At 53.2% G+C, this 18,899-nt stretch overlaps 6 protein-coding genes across 6 annotated transcripts; 4 read left to right on the top strand and 2 right to left on the bottom strand.

Moving 5' to 3' along the window:
- Positions 1 to 4,842: 4,842 nt before the first annotated feature.
- On the bottom strand, positions 4,843 to 7,387 carry DICSQDRAFT_168935 (uncharacterized protein; the record flags this gene model as incomplete). The annotated part of the gene is made up of 8 exons (XM_007364555.1): positions 4,843 to 5,155; positions 5,204 to 5,394; positions 5,447 to 5,563; positions 5,631 to 6,107; positions 6,156 to 6,282; positions 6,334 to 6,510; positions 6,573 to 7,211; positions 7,269 to 7,387. The coding sequence occupies 8 exons, from the start codon at positions 7,385 to 7,387 to the stop codon at positions 4,843 to 4,845; spliced, it is 2,160 nt and encodes a 719-aa protein (XP_007364617.1).
- A 1,268-nt stretch (positions 7,388 to 8,655) lies between these two features.
- Positions 8,656 to 10,140, top strand: DICSQDRAFT_146222 (uncharacterized protein; the record flags this gene model as incomplete). Its single annotated transcript, XM_007364554.1, has 5 exons — positions 8,656 to 8,920; positions 8,954 to 9,300; positions 9,380 to 9,606; positions 9,665 to 9,917; positions 9,970 to 10,140. 5 exons carry the CDS (start codon positions 8,656 to 8,658, stop codon positions 10,138 to 10,140), a joined length of 1,263 nt encoding a protein of 420 aa, XP_007364616.1.
- Positions 10,141 to 11,036: 896 nt separating this feature from the next.
- DICSQDRAFT_22132 (uncharacterized protein) lies at positions 11,037 to 11,531 on the top strand (the record flags this gene model as incomplete). The annotated part of the gene is made up of 2 exons (XM_007364553.1): positions 11,037 to 11,129; positions 11,229 to 11,531. Coding segments are annotated over 2 exons (396 nt in total), but the record flags the coding sequence as incomplete, so codon positions are not given.
- Positions 11,532 to 11,609: 78 nt separating this feature from the next.
- DICSQDRAFT_57409 (uncharacterized protein) lies at positions 11,610 to 12,324 on the top strand (the record flags this gene model as incomplete). Its single annotated transcript, XM_007364552.1, has 2 exons — positions 11,610 to 11,827; positions 11,931 to 12,324. Coding segments are annotated over 2 exons (612 nt in total), but the record flags the coding sequence as incomplete, so codon positions are not given.
- Positions 12,325 to 12,383: 59 nt separating this feature from the next.
- Positions 12,384 to 12,743, top strand: DICSQDRAFT_168932 (uncharacterized protein; the record flags this gene model as incomplete). Its single annotated transcript, XM_007364551.1, has 1 exon — positions 12,384 to 12,743. One exon carries the CDS (start codon positions 12,384 to 12,386, stop codon positions 12,741 to 12,743), a length of 360 nt encoding a protein of 119 aa, XP_007364613.1.
- A 3,847-nt stretch (positions 12,744 to 16,590) lies between these two features.
- DICSQDRAFT_57476 (uncharacterized protein) lies at positions 16,591 to 17,049 on the bottom strand (the record flags this gene model as incomplete). Its single annotated transcript, XM_007364550.1, has 1 exon — positions 16,591 to 17,049. A coding segment is annotated over one exon (459 nt), but the record flags the coding sequence as incomplete, so codon positions are not given.
- Between the last annotated feature and the right edge of the window lie 1,850 nt (positions 17,050 to 18,899).

Raw genomic sequence — 18,899 nt, 5'->3', positions numbered from 1 at the left:
TATTGCGGAGGCAAACAACATCGTTGTGCATTTTGGCAGTAGGAAAGCGGGCCCGGACTCAAGCACGGCAGGGAACCGGATGTTTTCGACCCTCAAAAAGGCAGAAGGAAGGGGACGCAATAGTTTTCCTTCTTCGCCACTATTGGACAAGTTTTCGGGCTGATAAATGGTACACTACCTCATCAGTTTCCCACAAGTATTGACATGGCGAAATCAATGCCCATTCTCAGAGCTTTTCGACCGTTGAAAAGTGGTCGTAGCATTTACCATCATGGTAACTTGCCACCTATTTCGTGCAACACCAACCCCTTTTGGCCATCCGAGCAAATTGACTACTTGTCTTCTAGGGCACTTCCTCCAGTGATATACGGCCTGAGAGATCCAATGATGTATAGAATAGGCAGAAAGTCGCCATAATGGTAAACAACCTGATCACTTCTCGATGGTCGGAAAGCGTTTGCAACAGGCATTGTTTTCTCCACGCCAAAAGTCGTGGGAAATTCTTCCAGTAGTAATCACTGTAATGGCGCAAAAAGTTGCCCAATAATGGCAAGGAGGGTGAACTATTGCATCCCCTTCTCACCGCCTTTTCGATAATCAAAAACAACTGGTTCCCTGCCGTAAAGCACGGCTTTGACGGACAGAGTTCTTGTGAGCGCCCGGTTCCCAAGACAGAAATCCTCACCGTAGCCGACGGGGAACCAATCAGGGGCAAACCGGATTTGTGCGCTTCGCACTGCAATCTTTTTTGCAAAGCACTGTAAATGCCTGTCCCAAAAAGCAAGGGACCACTTGTCCCACCGTTTCAACGAGTATTCTGGTCCTCCCTTTGTATATTACCTCTAAAAGGCCAAGATATGAATTATATGAGTGCAAAATATGTGCATAGCTAATATTCAGGAGGATCTGTCATAATAGGTATGCAATGTCTTACTGTGAACTGCTCACACAATTGCTTTTCTCAGGAAATCTTCTACAACAATGGAGGTAGTGACTTCATAAATCTGTTGATCATCTGAAATTCAGGGGTAGTGCAGGTGCAAGGATATTATATTGAACAGGCGCTGGTTTACACAGCTTGCCCAACACAGCCGTTACAAGATATGGAACGGCACAGCCGGTTACTGCAATAACTAAGGCTGTACTACTCATGTGGTACGCACACAGCTTTGCTGTGTATGCACTGCTTCTCTGTGCGACTGTGCATTCTCTGTATAGTACTACGTAGCCACAGATGTACAGTAGTATATATAGGGGACTCCTGTACCCCCAATTTACAGTTCAGTTCACTCGAACATCTCCTCTCATCGCTCTAATAAGCCTCTTACAACCAACAACTCTTCTAGGTGAGTTGCAGGCTATCCGCTGTCATCACCACCCGTGGGAAAGGCTTTCGCCCTCCAGGCTCAACAGGTTATGAGCCCTGCTCGATGCTGCAGAACCTGCACCGCTTATTGCGTGCTGCAATCTGTAAGCTCGCAGCTCACCTAGATCTTTGCCATTGTTATCAATGTGCAACCACTGCTTGGATCTGGCACAATCATACACTGCCTGCCATGCCTGCACTGTGGACTGTTGTGGCGCGCTTTCTTGCTGCCTACAGTGCCACAGAGAGGTAACCTATGTCGGCATGATCTCTCTCTGCCTCAACTACATTCTTTGAAGGCGTGTGGCTGACAAGTCTCCCTTCCAGAACCATACCTCTTGACACTATGTCTGGTGCTCTCTACAGTGCTGTCCCTACTGTCTTCAACGACCGCAACTACCTCGAGTGGGCGCAGCCAATGAAGTCATATCTTAAGGCACAAGGCCAGTGGGGTTTGATCATCAACACCCAGCCTGCTGATGCTGAAGAAGCAAAGGTCTGGCTTGATGCCGACCTTAAGGCCTAAGGCAACATCAGCCTTCGCCTTGCCCCCAGCGTTAATAGCACTGTGTCATCTCAGACGACTACCAAGGGGATCTGGGACTATCTCGAGACCACCTACGGTAAGCCTGGTGTGCCGGCTGTCTACCGAGACCTCTGAGCTGCCCTTGCTCTCACTGTTCCAGCCAACTCAAACCCTGTTCCCAACACGGACAAGTTTGAGGCGTATTTCCAACGTCTTGAGACAAACAAGTTCGTCATTGCCGACCACATCAAGGGTATGATGCTCATGGCGAAGCTCCCTTCCAACATGGATCCGATGATCCAGCTCTACATTACTGGCTTGAAGCCTGCGACTGTCACGAACTGCCCCTACAGTGCTACGTTTTCTTTTCGATTCAGACCACTGCCTTGTACGTTCCCTTATTGTTCACTACTCGTTATAGTTTCCCTTTATCTGCACACGGACAATAGCTGTTACGTCCCATGCCTAAGTCCCTCTGGAACTCCGTTGGACACTGCGCTAACTCCGCCGGACCTCCGGACTTGCTTACCAATAGATACTTACGTACTGGTTCCAATTTCCTTTCTGTTTCCTTTTCGTTCCCCACCAGAGCTCATATGGCTTTCCGAGCATCTACCCTATCTCTGCTGGAATGTCCGTTTTCCCATATCAGTGCCTGGCGCCACTTACATCACTTTTCCACTTAGCGTCGGTATTCCGCCACCTCCGATCAGACCTCCACCTCCAATTCGGACTTAGGAGACACCGGTTTCTTAGTATATAAACCCCCGGACTTAGTGCGGTGTTCCTCAGTTCGGATATCTCGTTACCTTACGCTCCGCTTGTACTCTATCGATTATCTTACTTCAATCTACTCTCCCTGCCTCTGTCCGTTCTCTGCCGACCTCCGTCCGATCTCCGTCCGATCTCCACCCGATCTCCGATTTCAAAATTGAGGACACCGTTGGAATCTTCAGGACATTGCTAATAGCTTCGCCGAAGTCCTCCCCCCATGTCCACCCAGCTCCGACCCTGAACCCCGGAACTCCGGAACTCCGGCGGCACAGTCTTAATGGTATATCCGAACTCAGCCTGAGATCCCGGTGTCCGACTCCGACGAAACCTTCAGGGACTTCACGGCTCGATGCGTTCCTAACCTGCCTCAGACTTCCTCTCCGGAATCTTCGACCCGAAACCGCGTTGTGACCCGGTCCTTGCCCACCACTCCACACCCAACATCCACTCCTCTTCCCCGACATTCTCCGAATAACCTCTTCGCCATCCCCACGTTCATGAGGCAACCTCTGGCCGGACCTGCGGGGAACCTGCCTGTAAACCCGACGACAACTCCGCAAGCATCATTGACACCGACCGTGGACTTAGCGCAGGCTATCAGCCTCCTTGCTCAGACGCTCCAGATTCCGGCCGCCGCTAACTTCAATCAAACAGCAATGTCTTCGGAACAGAACAATGTCCGCGACCCAGACCAATTCGACGGGTCGGAGCCCGCCAAGCTCCAGTCGTTCTTCACCCAGCTGGAGTTGGTCTTCAAGGCCCGGCCTCGGACTTTTAACACAGATGAGAAGAAGGTCACCTACGCGATCTCCTTCCTGAAGGACACCGCTCTCTAGTAGTTCGAACCCTACCTCCTAGAGAACTCCTCCCGGATGCCGCCGGTGTTCATGTCGGACTATGAGGCGTTCCAAGAAGAACTCCGGATAAACTTCGGATCTTACGATGCCACCGGAGCCGTGGAAAATGAGCTCGAGAACCTCCGGATGGTGGAAAACCAGTGGATCGCCAAGTACATCACCTAGTTTAGTCGCATTGCTACGCAAGTCCGCTAGGGTCACGACCCCCTCCAATACCAGTTCTACCGTGGACTCCCGGACCGCCTCAAGGACCGCATCTCTAAGATAGGCAAGCCCGACAACCTCTCGGACCTCCATATCCTCGCCCAGAGCCTGGACCACTGGTATTGGGAGTGGAAGGCCGAGCGCAACCGCGAAACTTCCGGTTCTTCCAAGTCTGGCTCCAAATCCACATCAGCAAAAGTGTAAAAGTATTGCTGCATATTACCTGTCCGTGCCTACTCGGGCAAGCCAAGGAATATCATGTACCTAGCGACTAATATTAGAAGCCCCTTGTCAGGTTTCCGTTCTCTCCCTATAGGCCCGATTTGATTGGCAGGCAGGACAACATCGCAAAATACCGGGCAACATAGACAATATATTGCCGATATCGCCCGGTATTGTGGGTGTGGCATGAGCATGCCATCCCAACAATCGCGCCTCGCAGCTTGTCGTGTAGCGCGGAATTGTAGGGATTGTGAGATGGGGTAGCGTCGAGAATACCGGGAGGTACAGGGCGAGTAACTGAGGTGAGTGTGAGGTATTGAGGACTTTTTCTGAGGTTTTCGGGGTTGTGCGATGTGAGGAGACATTGCGGCACAATATATACACTCTGGGATAATCCACGAATCCCTCCATACAGACATCCGAAACGCCGACTCGTAAGACACATGGGAGAGAGCAATTGCATTGCAGACCAAGACAGAGATACACATGAGGAACACGTATAAGACTTCAACCGATGAGACATGAGTGATGCGCCTGCTAAAAGCCAGTTCGAAGTCGGCTACAACCTTGAAGCTCTGGAGCGCCGGGGCGAGCCTAGCTTCAAGGAGGTCGACAATGTCGCTACGCCTGTTTGCCACGGTGTCGGCGAGGACGCCATTGTGTTCGAGACCAGTGATGAGAATGCAGACGAGGACGATGCCACCAAGCCCAAAAAGCGGCGAGCAGAACAGCGCGATAGCACAGAGCCTGAGCACGAGAGGCAGGGGTTGATCATCAAAGTTGGCTACGACAACATCGGTGGTTGCCGCAAGCAAACAAGCTTAACTGAGTCGGCTACGACGACATCGGTGGTTGCCATAAGTAAACGAGCTTCACTGAAAGGGAAAACATGATCAGCATAGCAACGACCAACCACCGGCGTCGTCGGAAGGGGGCTCCGAGTCTTTAAGATATTCAGTGACGTCCACGACCTCCGAAGTTGTTTCAACGACTTCGGGCGATTGCGACCGAGGCTGGTGTTGCTCTGTGCGCTGTGGGGAAGCATCGCGGATACCCAGCCTGCGCCGCTGGCAACGTGCGTCAAGCTCAGCCATGCGAGCTTTCAAGGCTTGCGTGCGGATATCGTCTTGGTCGTCGCCAAGGTCTTCGATGGATTTGTCCGGGTTCTGCTGATCCGGGGCACCAGCCTCGCTCCCGAAGACCTTGCTGTGTGAAAGTTAGTGTTCATATGTTCTCGAAGAGCACTAGACTGACTCATTGAAGTATGCAAACATGTTCCAATCCAGAGGTTCGTCCGATTGCTCAAAGTCGTCATTGTCGACATCTTCCTCCCATGCCTGGAACTCGACAGTGAGATGGCTATGGAGGGCGGTGTGAAAGCGGTGCCCAGTCCAATGTGCGTCACCCCCATTCCACCGGTCTTCATTGCTCAGAAGGTAACATATCTATAATCAGTATATTGTTAGAACAATAGTTTCGTCATAAGGAGAGACGTACCAAGCTTGTGACGTATGTTAAATAGTCGGGGGTCACTTTAGTGATACTATAGATGTCGATTATGGTCTTACGACCGAGGCCGCGTGAACCATTCTGGCGCCCTACTGCTGATGGCCCCTAGAATAGGTGTCGGAATATCTAGTAGAACATCAGTACAGATTTCCGGTAGGCAATGGATACGTACCGCGACAAGGAAATCACTCTTGAAGATGTGGTGTTGGGAACAGGCAGGGTCGTACTTGAGGTCGGTCGGGAACAGGTAATTAGGGTACGACTTGTTGTCGTCACGATGCTCGGGTCGATCTGCTTGGTGGCGCTTCTTATGCCGTACAGTGCGGTTCGCAACTTGCTTAATCTGCCCAATTTTTTTCTTGCAGTACCTGTAAGGAGGGATTGACATCAGCATGAACGCAGGTACAACGATGTAATACTCAGTGGGATCTTGATCAAATGCTGAGCGCTCATCAATAGGCACAATAAGCCTGCCTGTCCCAGTAGTGCAATAACCGCCATTGCGGTTCTTGTGACCTGCGAGCACCCCGGGTCCCGGCGGAGGGATGATGCGAGTCTGAGATACGACGACGTAAGGAAAATAAGAGTGCAGACTGGTCTTGAGTGTCGAGATGTCAGTCGTGCAGCCGGCGGCGGCATGAACTTGCATCTGCAGAGTGCGAGGTTAGTTTCGAAAACCTGTGCTTGGGGTACGTACATATTTAGCAAAAATAAAAACGTCCTCGGGGGAGGAGATGATTTGTTTGCAGAGCGTCATGAACTTGGGAACCTCGTCACAGAGATGAAAAAAGTTGTTAGTATATAGTTTAGCCATGGCGGCACTCCTGTGAGGGCGCGTGAGAAGAGGAGAAGATGGTGATGCAAAAAATACATACATGTTTGGGATGGCCTTGTAGCATGATTTGTATTCCTCCTCAATGCGGGGATCCGCCCGCAAGACGGTCATCCCGACGATGATCATCTTGTGAATGTCAGTATAGAGGCCACACAGGCGGTTGCAATGGTGTCCCCAGGTCTTGAAGTGTTCGGTGAGTTGTTTCGGATCTGCATCACTGGAGCTGTAAAACGTTAGGAACAGTCGGGACCAGCCATTACTGTAGTTATGATGCCGTACGTTACATGAAACTTGCTTTTCTTGCTCTTGCGGATGGCCTTGATGAACCGCCGGGCGTCCGTGGGTGACACCTCCTCGGTGTCGTCGACGGTGTTCTTCCTGTCTTCCTCAGTGTCTTCCTTGATGAGATCATCACAGCCTTCTTCCACTTCTTCTTCCTCGCTTGTCTCGTCTTCTGCGGCGGGCTCCAGGAGCGTGTGTCGTGTCTGTGCCTTCTTGCCAGAAGTGTCATCGGGGGACTGAGGATTGTTGTTCTGAATGGTACGTCCTTGATTAGCAGCCCTGATACGTTCAATAGTGGCGGCGATCAAGGCTGGAGAGGAGAGTGTCGACATGTATGAGGACGATGGGTGGGACGAGGAGTTGTTACGAGTAGAGGCAGTCGAAGAGTAGAAGGGATCGGACAATGAGGAAGGATCAGATAGAGGAGACGATGCATCCGGTGAGGAGACGTTTTGGACACGGTGAGACGTGCGCTGGCTTGATCTGAGTTGCTCGGGCAACTGTTGATAAAGGTCATGGCTATCAGCCGGGGCGGCATCCTGTACTCCCTTCGTTTTTTTCTTGCTGGGCCCGGCCCCGGGATCGGGGTTTGGGTGTTTTGGTGCTGGAGGGGTCGTGTGCAGGGGGACAACTGGTCTATGCATAGAATAAAATAGTGTCAAGGTGCATATATGCGCCATGTTATATACGTACAGAGCGTGATTGCCGCGCAGCGGTCGGGCACGCTTAGTAGGGAGCGGAGGCGGTGGCGGGACGTTGCGGAGGTTGCGAACCTTGCCCTTGTTCGTCTTACTCGCTGACTCTTTAGGCATGGCAGCAAAGAGATGGTGGTGTGTCGAGGGAAAGATGAGTATTTGACGTTCCTTGAGCGAGCATGGTCTTTATGGTGTAGACAGAGTAAAGGAATGTGATGCGTCTGCGCGCCTACGTGATCAATGCAATCGACGCGATCAACGTGTTTGACGCTTTTGACGCGTCGATCACGTGCTCACGTTGGTAGCGAGCAACTTAACCAATGTCTTCTTTGTTGCCTTGCCTCTCACCATTCACGTTGCCTGTATGCGCGTGCTGTTGCTCCTGTTCTTACTGATTTTACTCATCTCTCTGATGCCAAAGGAGAAGTGCTACGGATGTAAGCAAGACTTCACCAATCTCAGCTCTCACCTGGAAAGCTGCACGCGCGCACACAAATTCTACGATGGCGGGCTCCGGCAACGCGTCGACATCACAGGGAAAAAAATCCAAGTGCGGGAGGCCCTCGCTAAGAAAAAGGCGGAGGAGCAGTGCGCAAAAGTGGCTGCTCAGAAGGGAAGGCTCAATGCAAGGAGAGCTCAGCTTGAGGTAAGTAGGCCAGAGTCACCGGCACACACTCGCGACGAGCACTACCCGAGTTACGTTCCTAATCTCGCAAGTAACGCCTCACGCCTCCTGGACTCTTCTCCGAGCTTTGCTAGACACGAATCCTTTGCTGACCTTATTTGTGCAGGCAGAACGTGAAGCCAGCGTGTCAGTGACGCTCGCGCCCATCGCTGAAGGCCGGCGGCAGCGTCATATACCTGCTAGGCTAGCAGACCTCCTCCCCACGTCTCTAAAAGGCCTCCCAGACTTTGTGCTCAAGCCAGGAGTCCGTGCAGCGACTGACCTCCGGTCAGGTCTCGATGCGCCCCCTAGTCCTCCTTGTGCTGCATCTCCTGGGCCATCACCTCGCCCACGCGATACCGTCTTGGAGGATGTCTCCGAAGACGAGATGGAGGGAATTGAGCACTTTACACCCCATTCGCCTTCACCGCCTGCTTCGCCCCCACCCATAAACACACTGCTGAACCGCTTCGGCATATTTCGACAGTACACTTCAGCCCCTCGCAGCGACCCCGAGGCCAATCTCTCGCTTGAAGCTTTTTCGGATGCAAGCACGCATCTGCGCACCCCTCCAGATGCGTCTGAACACGACGCTTTACGACCCTTCGGTCCCACAGTCCGGGTCTGACTCTCCAACGCGAAGGAGATGGCAGCAAACTCTTTCGCGCCATTTCTGAACTGGTCGATATTCAAGCTTATGGAATGGCAATACTCCGGCTCCATGACGAAATCCGGGGGGGAGCTGCAGCGTCTGGTTGACGACGTGCTCTTGGACGACCGATTTCAGAAGGAGGAGCTCATAGGATTCAACATCGAGCGTGAGCAGCGACGTGTCGACGACGAATACCAGATGACTGGGGGCGCTTTTTCAGTACAAGATGGCTGGCGTCGCGCTTCAGTCAGGCTCCACCTTCCCAAGCCAGGCCTGCAACAGAAGGACGAGGAACATGCCCCCGCCTTTGTGGTCGACAACATCTGGGTTCGCAGTCTGCTCGAAGTTGTCTTGGCTGGATTTTGAGACGTATCTGCTCGCAAATTCCATTGGTTCCCTCACCGGCTTTTCCGCTCTCGTGCAACTCCGGACAACTCAAATGCGAAGCCAGAACGTCTCTTCATGGACATTTACAACTCGGAAGCCATGATACGCGAGCATGAGGAGCTTCAGCGTCGTCCCCGAAATCCCGATGATGCCCCCAATGTCGAGTACGTCATAGGTAGCATCATGGTTTACTCGGACTCGACCCACCTAACGAACTTTGGCACGGCATCCCTATGGCCCATCTACGCATTCCCCAAGAACCTGTCAGAGTATTTGTGGTTCAAACCATCGATGTTTGCCACGCACCATCTCGCTTATGTACCATCTGTGAGTCCACGACATTGACAGAGACTCATGCCATTTTTCATGCCTTCGGGTGATGGTTGCTGATGTTTCACGCCGCTAGATTCCTGCTGCACTCCTCCAGTTCTACAAGGAGACGTATGGCGTACCACCATCGGCCGCTGTTATACGGCTACTCAAGTATGACCTTATGAATAAGGTGTGGCTTCTCCTGCTGGACGCCGAGTTCATGTATGCCTTCACACACGGAACGCTCATTGTCTGTGGCGACGGTATCACCCGAAGGGTATTCCCTCGCATATTCATATACTTGGCCAACTACCCAGAGAAGTACGTATGCTCCCATTTGTGAGGTTTTTTGATAATAGCTGACTGGGTTTTTGGGCAGGTGCCTCGTCACCTGTCTCAAGACTCTTGCGCGATGCGCCTGCCCGGATTGCACCACTGACAAGTGCAATTTCTGGCGGATGGGCATGAAGAGAGACATGGCAGCCCGAGAGAAGAACGCACGCAAGGACACGGGGTTTTTTCACGCAGCGATTGCCAGGGCCCGACGATGGATCTTTGAGGAGGGTACTGCACCAGATAGCACTCACATAGCGAAGACTCAGCTTGGCGTCTTCTCAATGGCCTCCGTTCGCGTACGTTGCACGTCTTATTGATGATCTGTCGAACTGATCTCCTGTTAAACAGTCCGCATTTTCGCAACATTTTGCGTCATTCGGTTACAACGTCTACAAGCTCTTCGTTCCCGATCTCATGCACGAGTTCGAGCTCGGCGTTTGGAAGGGAACGTTCACGCATCTCGTCCAGATTCTGATCGCCGCGGGACAGGACAAAGTTCAGAAACTCGATGAACGGTGAGACCAGCACGCTCTCACTCTTCTAGAAATCATTGACGGTACCATATAGGTTCTCAATGACACCGACTTTTGGCCACGCAACCATACATCGCTTCGTGGATAATGTCTCAGCTTTGAAGAAGATGGCCGCGCGCAACTTTGAGCAGATGCTCAAGGTATCTCATGTTTACCCTACAGATTGTGACATCCATTTAACGTACAGCACAGTGCTCCATTCCCTGTCTCGAGAACTTACTTCCGGGCCGAGCGAACAACATTGTTCTTACAATGCTGTTCGAGCTTGCCATGTGGCATGCCTTCGCTAAATTATAGCTACATTCAGATACCACCCTGACAGCATTCGAGTCGTCTACCAGCACTCTCGGCCAGGCCATGCAGGCTTTTCTTCGGCACGTCTGCTCTGACTATCTGACACAAAAACTCCCCAAAGAAACGCAGTCGCGACAGCGCCACAGGGCTAGAAGTGTGACAGCGTCCGAACAGAATGCTCGGGCTCCCGCTGGGTCTGCCAAACTGAAGATGTTCAACGTGCTGAACACCCCCAAATACCACCGCCTTGGTGATTACCCTCGGAGCATTGTCGACATGGGAACCTCGGATAATATGTCGACCCAAGTGGTATGTGAAGCAATCATGGCCGCTTACCTGACCTGATTCCTGCACAGGGCGAGTTCGAACACCAATGCGTCAAGCAATTTTACAGACGAACGAACAAGAATCGGACGTTCGGACGCCAGATCACCTTGGAAGTTCATCGCGCAAACATCATCATCAGGATCGCACAGTCGCATGAGCAACCTGTCAAGTCTCGCCGCAACCAGAAGAAAGCTCGACCCTCCCAGAGACGACGGCTCCACCTTCAGTTCGAAAACTCGCAGGCCCCTGCCGCCCACTCAGCCCGAGCAACACTACCACATCTCCAATGACAAGCGCTATTCCATTGCACTTGACGACTTTCTTTTCGAGAACAACGGAGATCCAGCATGTGAGGTATGTGAAATCCGCCGTGGCGGCCATCCGCTTGCCATTTCATCGCTTGTTGTCTTCACGACAATGAACATTCATGCTGTTACTAACTGACACTCACAGAACTTCACATGGGAACTCAAGGCGCATCTGTTCCGTCGGTTGCCAGGCAACGAAGGGCTGTCACCAGACTATGAGCTCACGCTGGATGACATCGTCTCCGTGAGGATTGAGCGCAACAAGCTGTATCGGCACAAAGTTCTTCGCGTAAACTACACAACGTACGACATGCGACACGATCAAGACTCCATCAATTCACGGACACACCCCAATGTCATGATGCTCGCCCCCGAAGGTTCAGATCATCCATACCTCTATGCGCGGATCATCGGCATATTCCACGTTGAAGCCTACCGAGCAGGTGAGAGCCTGGATGGTTCGGACGATACTGACACAGATACTATCCACGTCCTCTAGGTGAGGTGGTTTGACCTGGACCATCGTGCACCCGGTGGCTTCAAGGTGTGTCGTCTCTCCCGCCTCAGGTGGGCGGCACTGGATGACAACGCATTCAGGTTTGTATCTCCGGACCAGATTCTTCGTGGTGCACACTTGATGCCAGCATTCGCACACGGGCAGTCAGATAGGGCACTTCCTGGTTACAGTGTCGCGCACAAAGAGGAAGAAGAAGATACTGACTGGAACTACCACTATGTCGGCATGTGAGTATTTATCGCACTGTTCGATGAGGTTCATGATGTTTGGGAGACGATTGCGCCAGAAATCATAGCCAATCTCACTTGTGGTACTAACATCATTTGGCAGCTTTGCAGATCGCGACATCTTCATGCAGTACTACGGCGGCGCAGTGGGACACCAGCGCGGTCAGCCTGGCAAGCGGCACCCTGCACTGGTTGCACCAGAGCCTATCACCCCACTTACTGGCGACAGCTACGATGACGAGATTGGAGACAAGGCTGACAATGTGGGAACGGAAGCTTGGTACGACGCGCAGGAGCATTTGCTGGGATCGGATGGTGAGGACAGTGATGCGGACGAACATTTGAACGACGGGGAAGAAGATGAGGACTTAGAGGACGACAATGAAGGGGAGGGCAAGGACAATGATGATGATGCCGCCCTGGGGTCTGAGGATGGGGAGACCCCGCTTGGCGATGACGAGCTTGAGTTGGCTCGCATGGGCTTTGCAGCCATGTAGCTAGGACAACGGAGTTTGTATCTATTGACTTGATACTACCTCTACGTATAATCCTGACCATGCTGCGCACACAGAGGATAGCCAAGCTTTTCGGCCTTGCCAACGACTGCGTCCTCAACTTCACCGACACGAACACCGACAAGAAGTCAAACAACTCGTGCCTCAACCGACATTGCTTGAACTTACTTCAACTCCTCAAAATGCCGCATGTCATTCCGTCAACATCCGCAGAGGCGTCCCTTGGGTCGCGGAAGCAGTCCATCCTCGTTCTGGACGGGCCTGGCATCTCCTCCGATCTCTTCGCCTACCCGATCTCGTGGTCCGCACGGAACACGATCGCAGTGGCTTGCGGCTTCGATGTTTACTATCAGGAGCTCAACTCCCAGAAGATCTCGCACCTCTGCAAGCCCCCGCAATGACAGCGAGGGCGGCTGATCAGCATCGAATGGTAGCCGAGCTGCCCGAACCTCATTGCAGCGCGGACAATGAATGGCGAGATGCAGCTCTGGGATGTGGTTGCGACGGCTCGCCACTCCCCGTCCTCGTCCGGAACATCATGCAGTCATCCTTTGTTCTCTACCAGATCCCTACCCTCTCCCTTCTCGCCTGCTCACCAATCACAATCGCATTGCAACGAACTCGAACGCATTGTCTTGCCATCCCGCGTCCATCCCATCCGGAACGTCTCCCGCCAGAGTGCCCACTGCTGTTCGTCGCAGTCGGGACCGTCTGCCACAACCCCCGCAATCTCTTGCCACCTCCACTCAACTGATGCTCCAATTCCGCTCTGGGTAACATATTTTGAGCGGACTCGAGAACCCGCCGTTCGGGAAATGCTTATACGGAGCCGACGACGGCAGCTCAGGGTGCGAGACTCCGCCCCGCGTTCTGTGGCTTCTTCATCTACTCCCTCGTTCAACCCCAAGCTCAGAAGGAGCGAAGGAGCGACGTCGGAGAGAACAGAGCGAAACGTACATAAGGACTACATTCATCCCATTGTGCGACGCGGGAGACCTGCTCACCATGTTTCATCTCATGGATGACACGTCGCCCTCGATCCCAAGCAAGAATCGGATCGTCCCCACTGCATCCAACGCGATCGAGGAGCAGACCACCTCTGTCTTCGGCAGTATACACCATAGCGACATCACCTCCGGTTTCCCGAAACGCCCGGGCTCTCCTGTACGCCCTCACACAACATCCACCGCCAACCCTCCTACCACACCAACTCATCACCGCCTGTCTGCGTATCTGCGACGCGGGCACCAGCGGGCTCAGCTGGTACAAGAACACAGTCACCTTTGGGTTGGGTGATGGAGCGATACGCTGCACGATGCACGCTCCCTAGCCCTGATAGGCAGGCTTGAAATGCACAGGGACAAGGTGCACGGGCTGTGGTGGCGGCACGACGGGAGAGACCCCTATGGACGACGATGAGCTGGAGTTGGCTTGCTTAGACTTTGCGGCTATATAGGTAGCATAACATAGTTCGAAAAAATCACTTGCCGACTATGCAGGCACGCGCGGACACTGAGAAGGCGACAAACCACATTCCCATTATTCAATTTCCTTATTATACCTATATGTACTGTAAACCATTGTGCGGGCATGCAAGGGCACACAATCTCGGCCATATGCTGAGCCGTCAGGCAATCTGAGCACAGGTCTTGCACGGTATTGTGAGTGTTGGGTGGGCGGGCCTCACCTGCCCACATATTGAGCTCTTGGGCCGCCCCGGGCCTCAATGGTCACTTCGGGCCACACCCGCAAGGTTGGACAACATTTTCGCACTTTTACTGATGCAGCTCCGGGTCTAACCACTCCAAACCCGCTTGTCCTCAAACTCCCAGTCGACTCCTCGCGCACCCCAGAAGTCCTCTGACGGCAAGTTCAGCAACTCTGGCTCCACCCCGAAGGCCAACTCAAAACCTAAGTCCGCGAAAAAGTCTGCCCTGAAGCCGTACGCGGACAAGGTCGGAAAGGATGGAAAACTCACACCGGAGGAGCGACAACGCTTTCTGGCAGGAAACCTCTGCCTCTTCTGCGGAGGAGCCGGACACTCCGCGAGTGCTTGCCCCAAGAAGACGACTTCGTCAACAAAGGGCAGAGCAGCTCAAGCTGAGCCAACTCCGGGTGCCGAAACCCCAGCTCCGGAAGGGGCAAAAAACTAGACCGCAGTTCCCCCAACTCCGTGCCTGGCAGGGACTGCATTGACGGCGCCAGCACGGAGATCCAAGTCCGTCTTAACGCATCCGCTCTTTCCGACCCCTCTTCCCTTGTTGTCGACCTGTACTCCGAATCCTCTCCGAAGCCGTTCAAGGCCCTGATCGATAGCAGTTCCACTCATTGTTTCTTGGACTCCGAATTCATTGATACTATTGGACTTCCGTCTCGCTCCGTTTCTCTGATTGCTCTCCAGTTATTCGACGGGACTTCCAACCAGGTAATTATCCAGGAAGTTTCGCTTGCTCTGCAGTTCCCCTCCGGGGAAATCATGTTCGTAAATTTCTATGTCACTCTGCTCGACAAATCCGTCTCCGCCGTTCTGGGATACAGCTGGCTCTCCGCCTACAATCCCTTGATTGACTGGAAGAAGCACAGCATCCAATTCCGGACCGCGCCGACAGTACATCCTTCCGTCTCTGTATCCGATGAACCCAAACTCCAGTCTCCGCCTCCGGCGCCTCCGGAACCTCCGTCTTCGTCCTCTACCCCGCAGGTCTCACTTGTGAACGCTGTGGCATTTGTCCGCGCTTGCAAGCTGCCGGGATCCGAGAGCTTCACGCTCAATCTGTCCTCTGCTTCGGCGGCTGAGGTTCTTGCCAGAAACTCTGCCACCTCCGACTCTGTCCAGGACCTCTCCAACGTTCTGGAGGAGTACCACGAGTTCGCGGACATCTTAAGCAAGACCCAGGCCGACACTCTTCCGGAGCACCGCCCCTACGACCTCAAGATCACCCTCAAGGAAGGTGCGGTACCTCCGCTCGGTCCCATCTACTCCCTCTCGCAGCTGGAACTGGACACCCTCCGAGAATACATCGACGAGAACCTCCGCTCCAGCTTCATCCGCCCGACCAATTCTCTGTGCGGAGCTCCGGTCCTCTTCATCAAGAAGAAGGACGGGTCTCTGCGACTCTGCGTTGACTACTTAGGGCTCAACAAGATCACCTGGAAGGACCGTTACCCGCTCCCACTGATCTCTGACCTCCTGGATTCTCCCCGGAAGGCTCGGATCTATACAAAGATCGATCTCTGGCACACTTACAACCTAGTCCGAATCACGTCCGGGGACGAGTGGAAGACCGCCTTCCAGACCCGCTACAGATCCTTCGAATGGCTCATAATGCCCTTCAGACTTTCCAACGCCCCTGCAGCGTTTCAACGCTTTGTCAACGAAGTCTTCGCGGACTTGTTAGAGGTCTGCGTAGTGGTCTACCTCGACGACATCCTCATCCACTCCGACAATCCAGCAGACCACCGAAAACATGTACAAAAAGTGCTCCGACATCTTCAGAAGCATCAGCTTTATGCCCACGCGGACAAGTGCGAATTCCACGCGGACTCCGTCGAGTGCCTCAGATACATCCTCTCCTCCGAAGGCCTCACCATGGCAGACTCTAAGGTCAAGGCGATTATGGACTGGCCGGAACCCCGAAAAGTCTGCGACATCCAGTCGTTCCTAGGCTTCGCAAACTTCTACCGGAGGTTCATCCATAACTACTCCGAGATCGTCCTTCTGCTGACCCGGCTTACCTGGAAATCCGTCCCGTGGAACTTCTCCGATAATGCTCGGAAGGCCTTTAACACCTTGAAGTGGGCCTTCACCTCCGCCCCCGTACTCCGCCACTGGGAACCGGACCAACAGATCACCATTGAAACGGACGCCTCGGACTACGCCATTGCCGGAATTCTCTCCATCACTACCGACTCTGGTGAACTCCGTCCCGTCGCCTTCCACTCCCGGACTTTGTCCGGTGCGGAACTGAACTACGACACACACAACAAGGAACTCCTGTCAATCTACGAAGCCTTCCGGACCTGGCGGCACTACCTCAAAGGCTCTGGCACTCCGATCGACGTTGTCACTGGTCACAAGAATCTGGAGTACTTCACAACCTCCAAGATGCTGACCTGGCGTCAGGCTCGGTGGTGGAAATTCCTGTCGCAGTTAAACCTGGTCATCCGGTTCCGTCCCAGAAAACTTGGGGTCAAGCCCGATGCAGTCACCCACCGTTGAGACGTCTACCCAAAAGGGGGGGATAGTGACTACTCTGCCGTCAACGCACACAATTTCCAGCCAGTGTTTACCCAGAAGCAACTCACCGCGTCCCTCCGAGCAACGTATCTCCGAAAACTAGTACTCCGAGCCTCCGTGCTCTTCGACGCTGAGAAACTCCGCTCCGACATCTGAGCAGCCCAGAACTCTGATACCCCATCCTCAGAACTCGCCGCAGCCATAAGTTGGCCTCCGAAGGCAACCCCCGTTGGTCCAAAGATGAAGAAGGGTTCCTCCGGCTTAACAGCCGAATCTACGTACTGGACTCTGACGACCTTTGCCTCCGAGTCCTCCGGGCCTACGACGACCACCCGACTGCCGGTCACTGGGGCCAGAACAAGACTCAAGCCCTGGTCCTCCGGGAATACACCTAGCCCGGACTCCGACTCTTTGTCCGGGACTATTGCAAGTCCTGTACCACCTGTGCGCGATCCAAGGCTCCCCGTCACCTCCCTTACGGAACACTCAAGCAACTTCCGATTCCAGAGCGTCCGTGGAACTCCATCTCCATGGACCTCATCGAGCAGTTACTGAACTCCAACGGCTTCACGGACATCCTGATCATCATCGATCAACTCTCCAAACAGGCCATCTTCATTCCGACGCACAACATGCTCAATGCCCCGGAACTCACGAAACTGTTCCTCAAACACGTCTTCTCCAAGCACGGAGTTCCGTCCCACGTCACCTCTGACCGTGGTTCGGAATTCGTGTCCCACTTCTTCCGCTCCCTCGGTACTATCCTCGACATGAATCTCCACTTCACCTCCAGGTACCACCCCGAGGGCGATGGCCAGACGGAATGTGTCAACCAAACCCTCGAGCAATATCTCCGAATCTACTGCAACTATCAGCAGGACAACTGGGCCCGTCTCCTTCCGCTCGCGGAGTTCGCTTATAACAATACTCCGAACGCCACGACCGGCATCTCTCCGTTTTTCGCTAGCAAGGGATACAACTCCGGTCTTGCGGTAGCCCATTACATAAGTGTTCATAGAGTTGCTTACCCCCTGGATGTGACAAATGCCCAAGACTAGCACAACCCCGGCCTCGGCCGGGATTATCCCATTTGGGCAACTGCTATCCGGCCGGGCTGCACAAACATTATACACTTTTGCCCTACCTAGACCTGCCTTTCTGCTACTGTATATGCTTGTATTGTCTATAGAACATGTGTGTATATGATAGCCTTGGGCCTGCTAAGCCCAGGTGCCATTGTACAAACAATAGAACAGGTTGCTCATAGCTCAGAGTAGCATCTCGGCCAGCATCTGGCCGGGTGACAAAGTTAGCTATTTGTGGTCCAGCCGAAAATCACTCAAGTTCACTCCCTTGTCTCAGTATAAGTTATACGGGCCATTTCTGGCTGCATTTGAATCCATCTAATCTGCTCAGTGTGCACTCACCCAGGCCATATGTTTTGGCCAGACACTGGTCGGTGTCCGGCTGGGTGACAGACTTAGCTATCTGCTGTCCGGCCGAAATCTACCCAAGCCCACTCCCTCATCTCAGTATAACCTGTACAGGCTATTCCTGTCTCTATTTGAATCCATCTAATCTGCTCAATGTGTGCTCACCCGGGCCATATGTTTCGGCCGGTGTCCGGCCGCGTAGCAATTCTATGTATATACTTTCCGGCCGGATGTGTTACATCCCATGCCTAAGTCCCTCCGGACCTCCGTCGGACACCGCGCTAACTCCACCGGACTTGCTTACCAATAGATACTTACATACTGGTTCCGATTTCCTTTCCGTTTCCTTTCCGTTCCCTTTCCGTTCCCCACCAGAGCTCATATGGCTTTCCGAGCGTCTACCCTATCTCCGCTGGAATGTCCGTTTTTGTTAGCTGCAGTGGGCCTCAGAGGGGTCACAATGGCCTAAGTCGAGCTCTGTAAGTCTTTCATTGCAAGGAAACTGTGCTACACACCTAAGTCGAGCTCTGTAAGTCTTAAGGACTGCAGAGTCGACTCAGGCGCAGATGACGGCGCACAGAGCGCGTGGGAACTAGCTAACACGACCATACACTATGTGGCGCTGGAATGGCGCCAAACGGACCAGAAGTGCGTAAGGTAGACACTACTCTAGAGTGCAGTCAGATCTACAGAAATGGAGACTACTAGTGAAAGAAATGTAGTATCTGTATGGAAACGAGAGTTGTGACTATACGAAAATTACCGTAGATAGCGGACAGCGCGAACTATGTATGGCGCGATGCGGGACTTGGTGCGATTAAAATCGACGCCGCTACAGCACCGACTCCAACACTCCCCCCTAATCCATCAAGTCCCCAATCCAAGCA

This window comes from Dichomitus squalens (genome assembly GCF_000275845.1).
Source record: "Dichomitus squalens LYAD-421 SS1 unplaced genomic scaffold DICSQscaffold_9, whole genome shotgun sequence".
Taxonomy (NCBI): domain Eukaryota; kingdom Fungi; phylum Basidiomycota; class Agaricomycetes; order Polyporales; family Polyporaceae; genus Dichomitus; species Dichomitus squalens.
The sequence above is the reverse complement of the archived record's forward strand: the minus strand, read 5'-3'. Positions and strand labels throughout refer to the sequence as shown.